The sequence below is a fragment of the Cetorhinus maximus genome, chromosome 26 (genome assembly GCF_964194155.1).
Source record: "Cetorhinus maximus chromosome 26, sCetMax3.hap1.1, whole genome shotgun sequence".
Lineage (NCBI taxonomy): Eukaryota > Metazoa > Chordata > Chondrichthyes > Lamniformes > Cetorhinidae > Cetorhinus > Cetorhinus maximus.
Window position 1 is genome coordinate 20,599,572 of NC_135904.1, and position 15,578 is coordinate 20,615,149.

A 15,578-nucleotide genomic window follows, 5' to 3' on the forward strand; every position below is an offset into this window, starting at 1 on the left:
GTAGTCAGACCTTTGTTGGCCGGTACAGACACGATGGGCCGAATGGCCTCCTTCTGTGCTGTAAACATCTATGAGTCTGTGTCCTAACTTGCATCAAGTCACGATCACACGACTGTGGCTCACAGACCTACACTGGCTCCCAGTTAAGCAACACCTCGAGTTTAAAATTTTCATCCTTGTTTTGAAATTATTCAAGGCCTCACTCCTCCTTACATCTGTAATCTCCTTCACCCCTACAGTCTGCCTCTTTAGTATTCCTGTTTTTAATCATTCCATCATTGATGGCTGTGCTTTTAGCTAGCAAGGCCTTAAGCTCTGGAATTCTCTCCCTAAGCTTTTGGATCTCTATATTGTCCTTTAAGTAGTTCTTGAAAACCATCTCTTTAACCAGGCTATTGACCCTAATATCTCCTAATGTGGCTCAATGTCAAATTTTGTTTGATAACACTCCTGTGAAGTGCCCTGGGACACTTTACACATTAAAGGCGCAAGTTGTCATTAAGTAGAAGTTCACAAATGTACTTGTCCATAGCTGACCAATTCCTGAATGTGCAGGATTTAGTTCTTTAATATACTCTTTCTTTCTCTTAGAGAGAGCAGGAAACTCTGGGAATATTACCAGCAACTCAAGTCACGAGTCTGCAAATTTTGAAATGCAGCTGAAAGAAATGTTTTCAGTGAAGTCATGTACAACAAATGAAGGAGCTTTTAACAGATAAATGGTCTGAGGATTAGCTAGGAAAGCTAATAATTGTTTCTTTGCAGTTAATTATATTGAAAGCTCATATCTTGAAAATGGCAATGAAAGTGCAAATGCCTTCTGTATAAAGATATTTAGGAAGCCCAAGGCTTCAATATTTACCACAATCTTCTACAACGTTTAGAACGATGCAAAGTTAATATACTTTTCCACCATTGTTATTCTACAAAACAAACAATTCTAAAATTTCATTTTACTGATGCAATCAGTTAGTTTTCTGTGTTGTGTTAAGTAAGTTAAGAATTTGATCAACTTTCCACCGAATTCAACTTTCTTTAGAAGTCTCTGGTCAAAGGTTATTGGTCAAAGGTTAAACAAACACAGTTATCTTGCATTACCTCATCCTGCAGTTTCTTGGTTATTAGTTGAGATTTCTCAGCCTCCAGGGCTTTAGTTTTCAGTTGCTGCTGCAGGACATTCAATTGACTGCGATTCTTTTCCTTGCACTCATCAAGCTCCTTCCGCAGATCAAGGTTTGACCTTTGAGCATCCTGACTCATCTCAGCCATCTGCATAAAGTAACGGCAGTGAAATGAAAAGTGGGGGAAGGGGAAAAAGAGGTAAAGAAGCATTTCTTTTAAAGGTCCAAGAAAAAAGGTGAATCAGAATCATAGAGTCTTACGGTGCAAAAGGAGGCCATTTGGCCCATCATGCCTATGTCTGCGCTTTGAAAGAGCTATTCAATTCGTTCCACTGAACCACTCTTTCTCTATTGCCCTGCAAATTTATCCAATTCCCTTTTGAAAGTTACTATTGAATCTCATTCCATTGCTCTCTCAAAGTCATAACAACTCACTGTGTTAAAAGAAATTATCCTCATCTCCGCTCTGGCTTTTATGCAGGTGTCCTTTAGCTACCCACCTCCCTGTCAATGTAAACTTCTCCTTACTTACTCTATTGAAAGCCCTCATAATTTGAAACACCTTTCTTAAATCTTCCCTGAACATTCTCTGCCCTAAGGAGAACAATCCCAGCTTCTCTAGTCACTCCATACAACTTAAGTCGCTTATCTCTGTGATTTGAAGTGAAGGAAAAATTCTGATTTGCATAAAAAAAGCAAGAATCACAGGATGGTACTTCTTTCCACAGAATGGCACAAAGACATTTTCACAATTGGCTCTTCATCAACTCCTCCCTCTCAATTATTTATTCCCCAGGCCAGAGGACAGGCAGGTGACTTGGTTGCACACTGGCCTTTGCCAGTGCAGCAGTACTGCCACTAGATGAAAGGAAGAAGCCTATGGGTCTGATTTTGCCTCTCTCCTTCAAAGAAAAAACCCATATCCCTTACTTTAAACCAAGTTCCAATTGTTTGGGACATTATCCAAAGCATCATAAATGTTCCAACCTGCTTAAGTTGGCTGCAGTCAGGTTTCCTTTAAAATCTGGAACTATACTGTGCATGCTCTGCAGGCACATGTACGATACATAATATGTCACCTTCCCACCCTCGAAGCAAGGAAGTAATATGGGGACACCCTAAAAAAAAAGTGTAGAGCTAATAAAATGTACTTTAATTACTTACTACTGTATTTAGGAGATTTGCTCGATAATTTCATTATTTGAAAGCCTTTGAATAAGCACAAATTTGAGATTTAACTTTATTTGGTATTTTATTATTTTGATATTTCTTTTGAGGGGCTGAAGTTGACTTGAGGAATGCATCAAAGTCACACTTAAATTCACACTCTATTGACTGATTATTATTTTAACAGGGTTACGAAGTGGGAAAGTATCCTCCCGCCGTGAATTATTGAAGAGTAACATTCATTGGATACATGTTTAAATGGTTTGCACTGTGTTGAAGTGTTGACGTAAAGGATCCAACCTCTTTCTCAAGCTTTTCAATCATCTTCTCCAGTTGCCTCCGCTCAGCCTCCAATTCATTCTTTGTTTTCTTTAAAAGATCTCTCTGAACTGTTTCTGTTTTAAGTCTTTCATTTAATTCCTGGTGCTCCTGCGATCGCTTGTTGAGGCTTCTCTGTAGATTGGGAAAGATATCAATTAGTTAAAATTATTCATTATATTAAGGGTATCTTCATAGGCAAATTAAATGCTGTTGTGGAGTAATTGTTTATGCTTGGACTAAGGCTGGGTGATGGACGACCAAAGCATCACAAATAAATTACTTGTAGATGTTAGTGTTTTTTAGACACATTACCACAGTTGTTTTAGCAGGGTACAGCCCAATAAATTTACATCATGTAATATTGCGCATTGACTTGGCGAAATAAAGTGGACATAACACGTCACAGCATTAATTTACCTGCTTCAGCAACCTCCTGGAATCAATCTCCTCCTTATCCTTCTCATCAACTTCCATCCCTGACGTTTCCAATCTCCACAAGATCTCAGAACTCCCTCTGACACCAACCTCCAATTTCTCCCCCCCACCCTCCTCTAGACCCCGAACTTCCCTCTGATCCTTTCTGGCCCCCCAGCTCCTCACCTATTTCCCCCTCTCCACTTCAGACCATGATCTTCTCTCCACCCTCATCCTTCCTGATCCCTCCTTCCCCCTCCTTGGCCACAACCTGATGCCAAAGGCCTGCTGACTGACAGCTGCTCAATCTGGCTGGTTGCGGCTTGGGAAATGGAGATTGAAAATATAAAATCAGGTCCTGCTGTTAAATTCGGCACAGCCTGCAGAAAAGCCATTCTTTCCAGCTTCCCTGCCTCAAAACAGCAGCCCCCCAACCCACTTCCCCTGCAGGTTAACATACAGCCCAGTGTCTTATATGGGCATTTCTCAGCTAGATATTCACAAACAGCAACTTTAAATTGTACACAAGCTCAGCAATTGTAAGATAAAATGCAGCTACCACATCGCTCCAAATTGGTCTTGCAGAACAACTTCAGAAAGAAGTTCCGGAATAAAAATATGCTATACAACAGGTCACTAGCTGACTAAAGGATTTTACAAATACAATTATTGTATTTAAATACGTAGAAATACTATGGCAAGAAGTACTTACACTCCAAAAGTATTTTTCACAAACATTGTGCGATAAGCCTACCTATAAATATTCCTACCTGAGGGGGAAAATTACAAATTTTGGGGTCAGAGGGGAGCCTGTCGAGATTTGCCAGCCATCTCTCCTGACTAGAAAAGACAACTGAGTTACATTAATCATTCAGTGGGTTTTGTTGTTCCGAATGTTTCCCAGTCATTGGTGCTGATCCCAGCATCAACGCAGTTAAAGATTCAGCAGTGGTCAAGTAATTGGCACACTGAGACCCACATGCAGGATCAGGAAAGGTACGAGGTTCAATGAACTGAATCACCTTAATAATTCTTTTCTGTCCAACTATGGCAGATCTTCAATAGATTTCCCTCAGACTCAGAAAATTAGAGTCTCTCTTCTTAGATGGATGAATTATATTTCTTATTACATGTCTGGCAATTGCATAGTGAAATAATGGATAGAAATGTGTCTCTCTGTCATTTTAGCATCCATAGCTATTATCCCACAGCATAGGAACAAGACCAAGGTTTACTGGGGTTGGAAAGGTAACTTTACATTGAAAGTGATTCACTCCCAAGGATCGTGCTCCGCTAAATTGGTTTTCTTTAGTTTATTAGGGCACTGCTTGGTGTTCAACTAAATACCTGGACTTCTTCCAAGCGGCTCTCCAAAGCTCTTTTTGCTAGTGAAATGTCCTCTTCTTGGTCTCCAATTTCTCTCAAGGCAGCTTCCAGCTGCTTCTTCTCTTGCTGCAAAAGTTACAGTGGAACAGTTTTTAAGCTCATCTCTGAATCAAAGTTCAAAGAGACATAATGTTGCTTTATTGTCGGTTTACTGAGTAGCAATATTGGAATGCTGATGTCTCAACTCGGACTCACAAGGTTAAGTTCGTTTCAGATGGCACTTATGTTTGTGTTACTCTAAAGCAATAAGATAGCCAGGAAAGGAACAATGACGAATGAAAATATCTTTTCCAATTCCGTCTCCTGAACCAAGGAGTGATAACAATAGAATCCAATATGGAAATATTTGCAACTTGCTCTCTTAACATTCAACATTACTGATGTGAGTGGAAACACCAGTGAAAAGATAAAATCAGATGTAGTTATAATAGAAATTAGGAAAATGGGAAATTACAAATTTTGGGGTCAGAGGGGAGCCAGTAGAGATTTGCCAGTTATCTCGCCTGGCTAGAAAAGGCAACCGAATTTAATTAATCATTAGGTGGGTTCTGTTGGTCAGAATGTTTCCCAGTCATTGGTGCTGACCCCAGCGTCAACACAATTGAAGATTGGAAATGAGGGAAAATGGTGATACAATGCACTTGTTTCAGTAATATCATTTCTATTCGCAGGATCTTATAGTTCAATTGATTTATAATTGCCTCCAACCTCACCCTTAAATCCCACCAACCACCCCCAAAAATACTGAAATCAAAATTCACAAATCAGCTCTACAATTTTTTCACCCCACAGCAGATTAGCATAGGCTTCCCAAACGGTTTTTATCCTGCTGCATGTTTAGTTACAACTTCGGGAGCTGGTACCAAATCTGGTTTTCTTGTGCTGGTTACAGAATTTTTTTCTTGTAAAGGTTGGAATTCTGCCACTGGATAAAGGAGTCAAATTTCATGTAAACTCAGGGCGTTGACCCAAAAAATGCTGGTAGAAAAACAGATGGCGTACAATGAATCACTGCAGATATATATGTATATAGTCCGGTAGCAGGTTTTAGGAGGCATTTTTATTAATATTAATATATATTTTCTTGCAGGACATCAAGTGTTTACCTCTAACCTTCACATTTTATATAACAGCAAGAAATTAAAAAACGAGGAAAACATGACTAGTACAAACCAGTTACGTAAAATAATGTTAATTTGCTTTTGACCCTTTTAACATTTAATCAAAAATAAAGTATTCCAATCAAGCTATTAGAAGGCTGAAATAAATGCATGAAAATACTGGAGTTGCCTAACTAAGATGTCACTGAATAAAGGCAGCAAATAGAATGGTCAATAACCAGCAGTTAGGCTTTCTGAGGAGTTATAAGGCTTGCGGATCTGAAGAAAATGGGCCCAGAGTGTGGTCCTGATTATTGATCAGATCGCTTCCAGCTATCCTTGATCGGGCAAAAGTGCCCTAGAAGGTGTCATAGCCCATGGTTCGGGTGATCACTGTAAGCTCCTCTGAAGCCAATTGATGTGAATCATGAGGAAGCTTTCATGATGGCAGGTCACTGAATGGTCTGACTTAGTAGCTTCCTGACTGCTCACTAATCCTTATGGGTGAATGGAATTGATCAGGCCTGGAACTTCATTCCTCCAGCAGTAATTGTCTGTTTCTGAGGACCACCTCATGAGGCTTCATGGGGCACTTTAGTGGTGCACAGCCCTTTTGCTTTCTCAGTGTACTGTTTGACAGCATTGGCTAACTTTAAACTACAGATTGCTTACCCTCCTTCATCAAGAAGGCACTTCTTAGCTGTTTTCTGTACGATGCAGACTTTATGACAAAGGCTTACTGCCATATCAAAGCCACTGGAACTCTATACTACATAAACTTAATACACTGAATCTTCAGATAAAGCTGTAAGGAAGAGGTTGTAGATATAAACAGTGTCTCTGCGGCTGCATTACCTCCAGACGTGCAAGTTTATCCTTCAGCCTATTCTCTTCTATCTTCATTTTAGAAATTATTTGATTGAGTTCACTAATTTCAGCCTGCAATTTTATAACTTTTCTCCTCAGGGTCTCATTTTCATCCGTAAGATGTTTCGCATGATCCTCTGCAGTGTTCTTCGCCTGTTTGGCTACAATTTTTTCATGCTCCAGTGCACTTTTGCTCTGTCGGAATAATATAGTAATAAAGGCTGTGAGATTTTAATATTACAGTAAGTCTTCTACAGTAATAAAGAGGCTTCTTGCGCAAGACAAAATACACACACACACACTCAATCCCACAGAGCAGAGTAGAACAACACAAAACCTCTCTTCCAATTGGTTAGTGAATGAATGCACTGTTAAACCATATAAACCAAGGTAGTCTCATTTAGTCTCAATAAACCTGAGCTCAGGAGGAGGAAAAAGCAAGGTGCTGAGTTTTTAAAAGTAATACATCAGTAAAAGTATAGGCTAGTCTTTGGGTGACCGCTTTGTGAAACACCCTCATTCAGTCCGCAAGCATGACCCCAACCTTCCTGTCGCCAGCCACTTCAATTAACCATCTTGCTCACATTTCTGTCCTTGGCCTGCTACCATGTTCCAGTGAAGCCCAACGCAAACTGGATGAATAGCACCTCATCTTTCATTAGGCACTTTACAGCCTCTAGACTTAACATTGAGCTCAACAACTTCAGACCATGAACACTGTACTCCATTTTGATTTTTTTTCCCAACCCCCTCCCACCACAGGGCCAGTCTGTAATTTGTCATTATGTTTTGCTTTCAGAGAGTGCTGACTCTTGTTCTGTTATTAACACACTCTGCTATCTGACCTTTATGCTACTATTAGCATTAGTCTTTAACACTATCATTAACACTCACTCTGTCTTGTGTCCGTGACGCCTTTGTCAAATCTCTCCAGAGCTCCCACTTATCACTCACCTTCTATTTTGCTCCACCTGCACCATCCTCTTTCTTCAATAGTATAAAACCCATCACATTTTTACCATTCTCCAGCTCTGAAGAAGAGGCATATGAACTCAAAACGTCAACGCTATTTCTCTCCCCACAGATGTTGCCAGGCCTGAGTTTTTCCAGCACTTTCTGTTTTTATTTCTGATTTCCAGCAACAGCGGCATTTTGCTTCTAGACTACCCTTTGAGCTTTACCGTAGAAACTGTAGCCCTGAAATTCCAATGGGGCGGTGGGGCATAACTGGGTTAGGTGGACAGGAATGGCTCATCCACAGGAGGCCAGAATTTGGGACCGAACCTGAGTGTACTGGGTTTCCACTACGTACATGCTGCAGTCCAATTGCCAATCGGGAGAGGCGAGTGAACGAGTTTCCTCCAGTCTGTTGAAAGCACTGGGATAATTGTCAGGGATCCCAAGCCTGCATATCACCTGACAGAACCAAGGGAAGCGGCACCTGTTGAGAGTAAAGTGTTTCATTGTGGGCCAAGTAAAGGCCTCAAATAGCTGAGTAAGGAATGGCAATCGATCTCACAGAGGATTGATTACCTAGTATGGCCACAACTTATCAACCCTGAACAGATTTCTTTAAAATCTCTATGAATCAGTATTGTCAAGAGAGAATTTTTTAAAAATACATTCATGGGCCAGGAAACAGTCACTGGCCTAGCAATGCTTAAACTGGGAGGGTTGGTTCCTGAAAACACGTCAAGTTCCTTGCCAACATTCCTTACCAAAATTCAATCTACTCCATCACCTCCCCAGAAAAATTCAAATAAATAATCTTAACCACTCCGCATTTCAGGAGTTTTACCTCCACTCTTTTTTGTTCAGCCAGGACATGGGATTCTATGATTCCTTGAAGAGGTGGATGTTGTGTGTTGCACTGAGAAAAATTCACAGCAGGACAGCCAATGTTGAACTAACTTTAATTAAACCTCCAACAGAGAGGGCAGCAGAGAGAGCAATACAACAAAATGCTCAGATTTTGCAATATGTGACAGTGGAGAGCACAGAAAATATGTGAAATGTTAAAAAATAAGTGACAAAAAGAGGTTATGCACCTTCGCACTTGTATATTACATAACAATATCTACACAGAAACGAGTGATGTGTTTATGTTGATGCCATGCCTATAACAGCCGCATCCAGTGAAGGAACAAAAAAAGAACAGACCCCTAAAAGGTGAAGTGCTTTATTTTGTCATTGATGGCACTTTGCCTTCAGCAGTGCAAGAACCACTACAGCACTGCGCAGCCAAAGGCACTAACACTGCTTCACTGCAGAGCTCCCACCTGTGACTATTAATCAGTAAAAAATGCATCATTATCAAAACATATAGGTCAATGGAAATAGGGCTTATGTCTTGATTCAGTTACAACAGGTGCATTTCACGGAAGATCAAAGGTACTTCCACATTTAGTGCTTATTGTGGGAGAATGTTGTCAATACACATGAAAAAGTGTAGATCTATGATTCTGTTCATTGGGATAGGGGACTTTTAAAAACATTAAAAATGCGGAGTTGACAAAAATTCATTTCTCCAAAGAAAGACTGGAGTGTAGAAATGCCTCAGATCTTTAAATGTTTGAAAACCACACAAGATCAAAATGAAAACACTTACCACCGGAATAAAGGGGACCCATAGTTCCCAACACAAAGCAGACAGGCACACAATAGGAACATGCTTGTATCTGGTAAATGCTGTTATTCAGAACAATGTAGGGAAGAAACCATAGAGATGTGTGTGCTGTAAGAATGCCACCACAGTTCCTACTTTTCAAAGAAGTTAAGGATTATCAGCAGGCAGTGTCAGTAACAAGTGATAGAGTATTGTCATCTGTTTACTTGTAAGATCAAGCTATCATGTGTACCTTTGGCCTGGCCAATAGCACAGTTTACAATAATAATCTCATTTGGAAGAACAGGAGTTCCTCTAAAGTTGTTTGTTCGAGCCCTTTGGACCAGCACACATATGAAGGGCCATGTGATGCTCTCACCAATTTACTTATCTTTTTGCTGCAATTGTTACTAAGGCCAATTTCTAAAGGGAAGTCAAAATAATGTGCATTTTTACAACTATGCTGTGTGTAATTTAAGCGGTGCACAAAGTCATGCTTAGCAAATAAGTGCAAAAGGCACTGACTTCAACAGAAGCTCACTATAACCACAAAACTACACCTGTGGGAGTCAGAGGGTCACATTCTTTATAATAAAGTGTGCCAGCAACAGTGGGAGTACCATCCCTGTTACTGACAGCACACTCTCAATATAAAAGTACCGATAGAGATTTTGAAATGTCAAGTACACAGAACCCTTCTGCCCATAATTCTGCTTTCATAGAGTATCTTTTCCTGTAACCTGTAGTAGCTTATATTCCTATGGCTTTCCTCTGTAGAGGGAATCTTGGAGCACTTTACAGAAAAGCGGTCGCAACACAGGAGAGGAAAAGGACAGAGGGAAAAATAGGGGTCCAGGAAAGAAAATGAAAGCACAGTTAAACAGAAGGGTTTTAAGGAAGCTTTTGAAAACAGTAAGGGGTGGAGGGAGTTTGGTGAGTTCCAGAGACCGGGTCATAGGGCCTGAAGCAATGGCCGTATTTGAGGGCATAGGAAACAAGAAACAAATCAATACTTAAGGAGCTGAGTGATCATGTAAGGACATATAGTTGGAGGAGATTGTAAAAAAAGGGTAGGGCGAGACCATGGAGGAATTTGAACAAGATGATGAACATCCTTTAGTAGCTACATTGGTAAGTAGGATAACTACAGAGCTGTTCAACAATTAAAGTGGTGTAATGAGGGTGAAGGCTTTGTACAAGTCAGGGTGCAGGTATACTTAATAAAGATATGCAGGCAGATAGGCCAGCAAAAAGAGTATTTGAGAATTCCACCTGTAAAAATAAGGCAATGATGAGAGGAAGAAGAAGAAAGCAATGTTTCAGAGGTTGAAGAATATGGTCTTTATATTGGATACAAGGAAGATGCTCAGCTTGAGGCAAGCAAGGTGCTGAGCCTTCACAGCATCGGATTAAACTTGAGGTGGCAATTGGGAAGGTTGATGGAGTCCAGTGGGGCACTGATCCATAGGTGATGGTTTTGGTTTCACAAGTATTAAAGTGGATATGAATTATGAGTCATTCCAGAGCTTCAGCTAAGACTGTCAGTGAGAAAGAATGGCAACAGGTAGGGAATCAAAGGCAGAGATGGAGGAGTAAAACAGTGCGTCTCAGAATACTTGCAGATGCTGACTCCAAGCTTTCTGAGGGGGCAGTAGGTAAGCGAAGAGGAATTCCTGGGGTATAGTAAAAATGACCAGATAAGCTTGGGTGGAGAAAACATTGGCGGAGATGTAATGGCTTCATTATGATGGCTGGGACTTGGCTTGGAAGAAACAAATCAGAAGTGGGGGTAGGTTGTGGAAGAGAGGCAATGGAAGGTAATGGATGGTCAAAGAAGAGGATAAGGAGACAGAATGAGACATGGTCAAAGTCTCAGAGAACAATAACTGTGGCTTAGACCTGGACAATCTTAGTGCTGTGGGTGGGTGAAACCCAGATTTGAAGAGATGTGAGTGCTATAGCAAGAGTGGAATAGGAGAGAAATTGGAGATTAGTTGAAAATAATGGAGAGGCTGGGAGGGTTTTAAAGGATGAAATGATGATGGCAGTTTTGAAGAAGGAAGGTACAAAATCAGAAAATAGGAACAGATTAATGAGGTCAGTCAGCAAGAAGCTGAGGAAAGGAATTGGATGGACAGTGCCTAGATCGCCAAGGTTCTAGGAAACAATTAGCGCATTTCAACAGACATAAGTCTGATGAACGCTTAAGCAGGAGCTATGGGGAAACAGAGAGTATGCTGAGAGTATGGTTTTATTGGGAGGGGGAGGGCCTTCCTTAAAGGAACACAGTCATTCTACAGGCTGCTGTGTTATTGGGGACTTTGGGCAAGTCGAGAAATATGACGAGTAAAAGTTACTCCCAAGAACATCACAGATGAGAGAAGCCCTAAGAACAAGGCAACTTGGTGATGGCTGGTACAGTATAAACACAGCAAGGAAAACTATGAAATCCCACCTCTACAGTCACTACACCTTAAAAATTACTGGACTTTTTTTTAGTTTGATAGAGGGAAAAAAATCAGAACGAGTGACTTGGACCTCACTTACAAATGTATCAAACGGAGCTCAGAGTTACGAACTCAATGGGAATTTGGTTTATTCCTGGTGCAACACACTTTCTCTCAAAATCAGCTAATTTGCCAGCTGATTATCAAAATGAATGATGCATGGGCAATTAGGAATCAAATAGTTAAAAAATAGCTAGAAGCTGCAAAAGCAAACAATAGATGAATTCATACTCATTTGCTAAAGGGAGGGGTTCTGTTTAGAACCAGTATCTGGAGGATTGAATATTTTTACTTCATGCTAAGATTACTGTATCAGTTGCTATTTATTCCAGCCTTCTATGCTCTGCACAGCGTTATACCAGGAACATTAGAAATCAGTGTAAGCAGGCTCAGAGATGGCCTCTTCAAGTGAATATTCCTTGCCAAGATTCCACATTTTATCACTTCCACACCCACAGTTCCCTACCTCTTTCTACAACATATACAGTCTCCACCCAAAGCTGTAGCCAAAAGTAATGTTTTGACATTCCAGCAAAACCCTCAAGGGAATATTTCATCAGTGACAGTGAAATATGTCAGGCCTTCAAAGGGAATGCAGGATCCATCCAGCATATAATAGCCTCCCGTACTGATGAAAAGAATGCCTCAAACTCTTATTCGCTGGCAAATATCCTGTTTATTAAGCAATAGAGATGGTAACTGAACCTCAAGTGTGCCCTTAAAACCGATTCTGAGGCTCACAACCAACCACTATTTCACACGTTAAATCATTTTGAATCATCAAGGTGATGAGATATTGGTCTGTTACTAAGATTATCAGCTCTGAAAAAGAAACAAATCCAAAATATTGGCTGGTTGTTCTGTCAGATGCTGAATGACCCACCTTGTATTTCTAACTTATCCTTCTAAAATTTCCAATGACTGCAGTACTTCACTTTTTAAAGAGCCCAGGAAAACTCGGGAGGGTTTAAACTAGTATGGCAGGGGGGGTGGGAACCAGAGCAATAGGTCAGCAGGTGAAATAAATGACTGGGAACTAGTGAATATGGCCAGTAGGGCTAAGGGGAAGAGCAGGCAGGGAGAAATTACTGAACACAGTGGGACTGGGGGTCTGAAATGCATTTGTTTCAATGCCAGAAGTATAACAGGCAAGGCAGGTGAGTTTAGAGCTTGGATTAGTACTTGGGATTGTGATGTTATTGCTATTACAGAGACTTGGTTGAAGGATGGACAGGATTGGCAGATAAACATTCCAGGATTTAGATGTTTCAGGCAGGATATAGAGGGATCTAGAAGAGGTGGGGGAGTTGCACTGCTGGTTAAGGAGAATATCACAGCTGTACGACAGGAGGACACCTCGGAGGGCTCATGCAGCGAGGCAGTATGGGTAGAGCTCCGGAATAGGAAGGGTGCAGTCACAATGTTGGGGGTTTACTATAGGCCTCCCAACTGCCGGCAGGAGACTGAGGAACAGTTATGTAGGCATATTTTGGAAAGATGTAAAAGCAATAGCGTTGTTGTGGTGGGTGATTTTAACTTTCCCTATATTGACTGGAAATCACTTAGTGCTAGGGGTTTGGATGGTGCAGAATTTGTAAGGTACATCCAGGAGGGCTTCCTGAGACAATATGTAGATAGTCCAACTAGGGAAAGGGCAATACTGGACCTGGTATTAGGGAATGAACCCTGCCAGGTGGTCGAAGTTTCAGTAGGGGACCATTTCGGGAAAAGTGACCATAATTCAGTAAGTTTCAAGGTACTGGTGGATAAGGATAACAGGAGTCCTTGGGTTAAGGTGCTTAATTGGGGGGGAAGGCTAATTATAACAATATTAGGCAGGAACTGAGGAATCTAGACTGGAGGCGGATGTTTGAAGGCAAATTAACAACTGACATGTGGGGGGCTTTCAAACGTCAGTTGATAAGAATTCAGGACCGGCATGTTCCTGCTAGGATGAAGGATAAGTATGGCAAGTTTCAGGAACCTTGGATAACGAAGGATATTGTGAGATTAGTCAAAAAGGGGAAGCATTCGTAAGGGCTAGAAGGCTGGGAACAGATGAAGCCCGTGGAGAATATAAAGAAAGTAGGAAGAAACTTAAGCAAGGAGTCAGGAGGGCTAAAAGGGGTCATGAAAAGTCATTGGCAACCAGGATTAAGGAAAATCCCAAGGCCTTTTATATATATGTAAAAAGCAAGAGGGTAGCCAGGGAAAGGGTAGGCCCACTCAGGGACAGAGGTGGGAATCTGTGTGTGGAGCCAGAAGAAATGTGTACTTCTCATCAGTATTCACCAAAGAGAAGGACTTAGCGGTCGATTTGTCTAGGGAAGAGTGTGTAGATAGCCTGGATCATGTTGAGATCAAAAAAGAGGTGTTGGGCATCTTGAAGAATATTAAGGTGGATAAGTTCCCAGGGCCAGATGGGATCTACCCCAGAGTACTGAGGGAGGCAAGGGAGGAGATTGCTGGGGCCTTGACAGAAATCTTTATATCCTCACTGGCTACAGATGAGATCCCAGAGGACTGGAGAATGGCCAATGTTGTTCCATTGTTTAAGAAGGGTAGCGGGGATAATCCAGGAAATTACAGGCCGGTGAGCTTTACATCAGTGGTAGGGAAATTATTGGAGAAGATTCTTTGTGACAGGATTTACCACCATTTGGAAGCAAATGGGCATATTAGTGAGAGGCAGCATGGTTTTGTGAAGGGGAGGTCGTGTCTCACTAACTTGATCGAGTTTTTCAAGAAAGTGACAAAGCTGTATAGAACCTTGGTTAGGCCACACTTGGAATATTGCATGCAATTCTGGTCACCACATTACCAGAAGGATATGGAGGCATTGGAGAGGGTGCAAAGGAGGTTTACCAGGATGCTGCCTGGTCTGGAGGTTATTAGCTATGAGGAGAGGTTGGAGAAACTTGGATTGTTTTCACTAGAGTGATGGAGATTGAGGGGCGACTTGATAGAAGTTTACAAAATTATGAGTGGCATGGACAGAGAAGATAGTCAGAAGCTTTTTCCCAGGGTGGAAGAGTCAATTACTAGGGGACATAGATTTAAGGTGAGAGGAGAAAACTATAGAGGAGACGAGCAGGGCAAGTTTTTTACGCAGAGGGTGGTGAGTGTCTGGAATTTGCTGCCAGAGGAGGTGGCGGAAGCAGGTACGATAGTGGTGTTTAAGAGGCAGCTTGACAAATACATAAATAGGATAGGAATAGAGGGATATGGACCCCGGAAGTGCAAAATGTTTTAGTTGACGGGCAATATGATCGGCGCAGGCTTGGAGGGCCGAAGGGCCTGTTCCTGTGCTGTACTTTTCCTTGTTCTTTGAAAACTAGGAAACATTTGTGCTAATATTTCAATGCAAATCAAGAAAATATTCTTGACAAGTGAACATTTTATTGTATGATGAACAGACTGAATTTGGATAGCACTGTCTGAAGAGATGTGAAAGGGTGCCTGAAATCACTTATTAGATCTGAATTCACTATGTACAATTTTAATAAGTTTGAATATTTAGAGGATAGGTGTGAGGCTACTTCCAGCGTAAGCCAGGCAATTAAAAAAAAAAGTAAAGAAACCTCCACTTCAATGGTGGGCTGCCTGGGGACATGCAACAAGTCTATATAGCTCGTCAGTCTAATTTATATAAGATGCAAGGCCCAATTCTGATCAGGCTTCCGGCTGATCCATTGAAGTTTCGATATCCCCAGGGCGCGTCTCGCTTGAGAACTGTTTCTCGGTGTTGGAAAACAATGAGAGTGACGGTTCCTCTAGGGAGTGCAGCCAAGCTCTTGACGCTGTGAGGGGCTCAGCTTCACAAGGTGGGGGGGTGGGAGAGAAGAGGGGAAGAGCAAAAGTGGTAGGAGACTCGGTAGTAAGGGGAACAGGCAGACGTTTCTGTGGCCGTAGACGTGACTCCGGGATGGTATGTTGCCTCCCTGGTGCCAGGGTCAAAGATGTCACTAAATGGCTGCAGGGCATTCTAAAGGGGGAGGGCAAACAGACAGAGATCATGGTACATATTGGTGCCAATGACATAGGTAGAAAGAGGGATGAGGTCCTGCAAGCAGAATTTAGGGAGCTAGGA

At 41.5% G+C, this 15,578-nt stretch overlaps 1 protein-coding gene across 1 annotated transcript in view; it reads right to left on the bottom strand.

Annotated features, from left to right (window-relative positions):
* The window catches only part of cgnl1 (cingulin-like 1), a 140,672-nt gene that overhangs the window by 36,172 nt on the left and 88,922 nt on the right, over positions 1 to 15,578 (bottom strand). The window contains exons 9-12 of the mRNA XM_078530314.1: positions 6,365 to 6,571; positions 4,371 to 4,475; positions 2,589 to 2,741; positions 1,099 to 1,269 (exon numbers count right to left, since the gene is read on the bottom strand). Of these exons, the coding sequence (XP_078386440.1) occupies positions 1,099 to 1,269; positions 2,589 to 2,741; positions 4,371 to 4,475; positions 6,365 to 6,571 (636 nt within the window). The remainder of the gene's footprint in view (positions 1 to 1,098; positions 1,270 to 2,588; positions 2,742 to 4,370; positions 4,476 to 6,364; positions 6,572 to 15,578) is intronic.